This window comes from Saimiri boliviensis, chromosome 10 (assembly GCF_048565385.1).
Source record: "Saimiri boliviensis isolate mSaiBol1 chromosome 10, mSaiBol1.pri, whole genome shotgun sequence".
Classification (NCBI taxonomy): domain Eukaryota; kingdom Metazoa; phylum Chordata; class Mammalia; order Primates; family Cebidae; genus Saimiri; species Saimiri boliviensis.
The window spans coordinates 14,758,877-14,763,610 of NC_133458.1; the positions used below are offsets into that span (position 1 = coordinate 14,758,877).

At 47.9% G+C, this 4,734-nt stretch overlaps 1 protein-coding gene across 1 annotated transcript; it reads right to left on the reverse strand.

The window, feature by feature from the left end:
* Positions 1 to 507: 507 nt before the first annotated feature.
* On the reverse strand, positions 508 to 1,922 carry LOC101039594 (olfactory receptor 6V1). Its single transcript, XM_003929799.3, has one exon. The coding sequence runs from the start codon at positions 1,831 to 1,833 to the stop codon at positions 802 to 804; it is 1,032 nt and encodes a 343-aa protein (XP_003929848.2). The 5' UTR covers positions 1,834 to 1,922; the 3' UTR covers positions 508 to 801.
* Positions 1,923 to 4,734: the final 2,812 nt, after the last annotated feature.

Genomic DNA, 4,734 nt, shown 5'->3' on the forward strand with positions numbered 1-4,734 from the left:
AGCCGTCGCTCAGCCCGGCCTGGTCTCAGCGTTGCTCTCCTGTGTGCTCATAAAACCTTCTGGGATTCCACTGTTGCATATTCCCTGCTGTGCTGGAAACAGCCCTTTATCACTCTATCACTCTTTCCTTCCTTAGGCCAAGAGCTTTGTCAGGTTAAGAACCACTTATGCCGTCTTTACCTTCTTACCCTATACTTGTTGCAGTGCCTGAGACACACAGCCTACTCAATATTGGTGAAATGAATGAATAAATGGACGAATAATTACACAAGGACCCAGCCTCCCACCCCATACATTCACATACACATTGAAAAACAATCAGTTTGTCTTTGGTAAGTTTTGCTTCTTCCCTTGATCCCAGGTAGCCCAACCCATTCAGCAATGGATGCACATTGTGATAGAGACGCACACCCTGAACACGTACACACATGCACACACACATGCATACACACACATGCACACACATGTACACACATACATACACATGTATATATACTGGGACTGGATACTATCTCTTCATCAGAGAGCACTTCTTGGCTACTCTTCCTTAAGTGCAAAGCACATGCACTTCCCTTTACTGAAAGCTCTGGGCTACTCTCAGAGTTCTTACGGCTGCCAGGTGATGTAGGGAACACTTCCATGGTGGCCTTTAAAAGCTTTGGATCAGACTGTGCAGCACTGAGGGCTCACTGTAGGAAAAAGAACTAAAGAAACTCACCAGTGGTCTTCCCACTTGCTAGAAGTCTCCCTCCTCACAGAACTGCTCAATGGAGACAGACCAGGTCCCCCTGCGCCCTGGGCTCATCGTTGTGCTTTGCGAAGGCCTTTCAGCCTCTGCATCTGCCCCTGTAGCGCTGTTTTAACTGTTTCATTGCGGAAGGTAAGGATAAAGGGATTGAGGAAGGGTGTGAGAACTGAAGTAACCAAGGCCACGACCTTCTTGACTTGCGCAGAGTGAGCTTTGCCAGGACTGATGTACAGAAAGATGGTACTACCGTAGCCAATGAAGACCAGTGTGAGGTGAGACCCACAGGTGGAGAAAGTCTTCTGGCGGCTGCTGGCAGAGGGGATCCGTAGCACAGTGGTCACTATGTAGCCATAGGAGATGAGGGTCATCAGGAAGGAGCTAAGAACAAAGGCCAAGGCCATCAGAAAGTCCCAGAATTCAAATAGGTGGGTGTCAGAGCAGGACAACTGCAGGAGAGGTGCATTGTCACAGAAGAAGTGGTTAATGACGTTGCCGTGGCAATAATCAAGATGAGCTCGAGAGAGGACAGTGGGTACCATGGCTAGGAAAGGAACTGCCCAGGCAACCCCAGCCAGCCAGACACACACAGCCCGGCTCATCAGCGTGTCATAGCGCAGTGGGTGGCAGATAGCCACAAAGCGGTCAAGGGCCATATCTGTGAGGATGAGGAAAGAGGTGGAACCCAAGGAAAAGTAGAAGTAGAACTGGACCATGCAGCCAGTGAAGGTAATGACTTTGTGGGGGACCAGCAGGTCTGAGAGCATCCTGGGCACTACAGTCATGGTTACCAAGATCTCCAGCAGGGAAAAATTGCCCAGGAAGAAGTACATGGGTGTATGTAGGTGAGTGTCAGCTATGACCATAACTATGATGATGGTGTTTCCCACAAAGGCGAGAAGGTAAAGCATGAGGAAGGGGCCATGCAGAAGAGCCTGCAGCTCGCCGAGGGAGGAGAAGCCTGAGAGGACAAATTCTGAGGGCTGACTCAGATTTGCCATGATCCACGGGCTGGGGTCCTGCAGGCAAGGGAAACAAAAGACAGCTGGAGAGGCAGAAACAGAGAGAGACAGAGAACCACTGACCATGAAACAGAAGAAACAGGGACAGAGACAGAGAATAGAGAGAGAGAGGCAAGTAGCCAGCAAGTGATGATAAACAGAAAAGCAGAAAGAAAAAGCAATAAAGATAACAGAACAGGAATAGGAGAGTCATAGCAAAACAGAGTGAAGGTATCCGAGAAGTGAAAGACATAAAAAGCCATTGTGAAAAAGAGAGAAGGCTGGGAATAGTGGCTCATGCCTTTAATCCCAGTGGGCTGAGGTGGGTGGATAACTTGAGGTCAGGAGTTCAAGACCAGCGTGGCCAGCATGATGAAACCCTGTCTCTACTAAAAATACAAAAATAAGCCAGGTGTAGGCACCTGCAATCTCAGCTACCTGGCAGGCTGAGGAATGAGAATCACTTGAACCTGAGGGGCCGAGGTTAGATTGAGCTGAGATCATGCCACTGCGCTTCAGCCTGGGTGACAGAGCAAGACTCAATCTCAAATAAAAAAAAAAAAGAAAGAAAGAAAGGAAGAGAGAAAAACAGGAGCAGATTAAGGAGGACCACACGGCAACAGACATCCACACGGCAAGAGACATTGACACTTAGGGAGAAAACAAGAAGGAAATAACAGAGGAACAGAGAAGGAACAGAAAAAATTCAAATATAGGAGAGGGAGAAAAAGAGAGAGAGGGAGAGAACATTAGTGTACATGACCCAGAAGCTCCCGATGTAGGCCGATGTGTCTGCATCACACCCAGAGGTGGTGCCCCAAGACCCCTCTTAAAGGGTCCCCGCAAACCTTTCTGAGCTGTCTCTCCAAGGACCCTCATTTGTGCACATTTCTCCAGTGGTGATCGTGAAATTAGTGAAAGTCAGAGGTTTGAGTCCAGAAATTAGCTTTCTCTAGAGTGGCCCTCTGCTTACTGTTTGCACAGATGGAGAGCAGAAAGGGTGCAGGAGGTCAGGGAGGAAGGCCTGGAGATCCAAATGTAAGCCCATCTCTCCTAAAAATACAAAAAATTAGTGGGTTGTGGTGGCGAGCACCTGTAATCCCAGCTCTCTGGGAAGCTAAGAGAATTGCTTGAGCCCAGGAGGCGGAGGTTGCAGTGAGCAGAGATCCTATCAGCCATCTACTCGAGGACACAGCTTGGCATCTTCAATGCACTTCCCCTCCCCCGGTGGTGGGACGCACAAGCTATGGAGTTGGCCTGCCTGTTTTAGGATTCTGGCTCCAGACTGGCTTGTCACGGGCCATAAATCTGCTCTTCTTGGTTACTCTCTCAGAGCCTCTGTTTACTCAGCTATAAAGTAAAGGTAATACTAGTATTTACACTCTAAGGCGATTATAAAATTAAATAAGTAAACTTTTTAGGGCAGTGACTGGCACATACTAGCTAACATATCGTTGTTGTTGTTGTGATCAAGTTCTTATTGTTGCGACTGTCACTAGAACTCAAATTTTCTTGGGCCATCATCTCTCTACACTTCTTGCTGCCTGTGTGTGTGTGTGTGTGTGTGTGTGTGTGTGTGTGAAGATCTTTACACACAGCTTTACACTGTTCCTTGGAATTTCAATTCACTAAAAGAGTACTTTAAAACATTTCAAACACACACAAACATAAGTATTTACAACACACACTGTAAGGAGTGGAAGGTGTGAAGCTGTGTATAGTTATACTCTGACCCTTTCTCCAGCCCCATAAAAGCTTCATTTGGGGCTGTGTTCTGGCTACCCAGCAAAGGCATTCTAATTTTTAAAAGATTTGTACCGCATGGGTGCAGTGGCTCATGCTTGTAATCCCAGCACTTTGGGAGGCCAAGGTGGGCGGATCACGAGGTCAGGAGTTTGAGACCAGGCTGGTCAACACAGTAAAACCTGGTCTCTACTAAAAATACAAAAATCAGCTGGGCGTGGTGGCGGGTGCCTGTAATCCTAGCTACTCTGGAGGCTGAGGCAGGAGAATTGCTTGAACCTGGGAAGCGGAGGTTGCAATGAGCCAAGATCACATCGCTGCACTCCAACTTGGGCAACAGAGCGAGACTCCATCTCAAAAAATAAAATAAATAAGTCATGCCTAGCACCCATGCCACTGACAAACCTTAATGGTAAGTCTAAAATCTAGCCAGGAACTGACCAAATTCAAACTCAGTCCTTATGTTTGTGTTGCATGAGAACCTGACTGACACACAGACTTCCACCACTCACCTTAGCCTCCAAGCTTGGTGTCCTCTTCGTAAACCGCTCTCACTTAGGCATTCATACCTGGAGATGCCTGCCTGCTGGCCTCACTCTGTAATGTAAGTGACATCAGAGATGCAGGCTCTTGCCCTTGGGTTGTGTCCTGCAGCTGGCAAGGGTGGACAGGGGCTTTGTGCACAGCTGAGAAGGGATGGCACTGCTGGGTGAGCCAAAACACCGCTAGTCCTTATGCTGATTTTCTAACCCAGCGCCTACCCTGTATCACTACAAAGCCAGGGGTAGCAGCATCAATGTGGGGCTGGGAGATGGAAAAGAAGTCCCTCAGGAGGCCAGAGGGGAAAGGTGCTGGTTGTGTCCCTTCTCCCTCAAGGATGAGTGTTCTCAGCTCTTTCTCATCCCCAAGTCCTTCATGCCTTAGTGATGTTTACAGTTTATAGAAAGACTCCAGCCTAGTGTTTTCTGTGGGAATGACAGGAAGCCAAGCAACCCTCTGGGGACTTCTGAGGCACTGATGTTACTCCTTAAAATAATGAGATGCCCTCTGTTTTGAGGAACTAACATTTGAGAAAAAGATCTGAATAAAGAAAGGGATAAAGACCTAGATACACCCAAGCAGATGATGGCTTAGGATCAGCACCTTTGCAGTGCGTGTCTCCTGGCCCTTCTCCTCCTAGGACCATGGAAAAAAGATGAGATCATGGAACAAATGCAGAGGAATTTTCCCAGCTGGACTAAAATT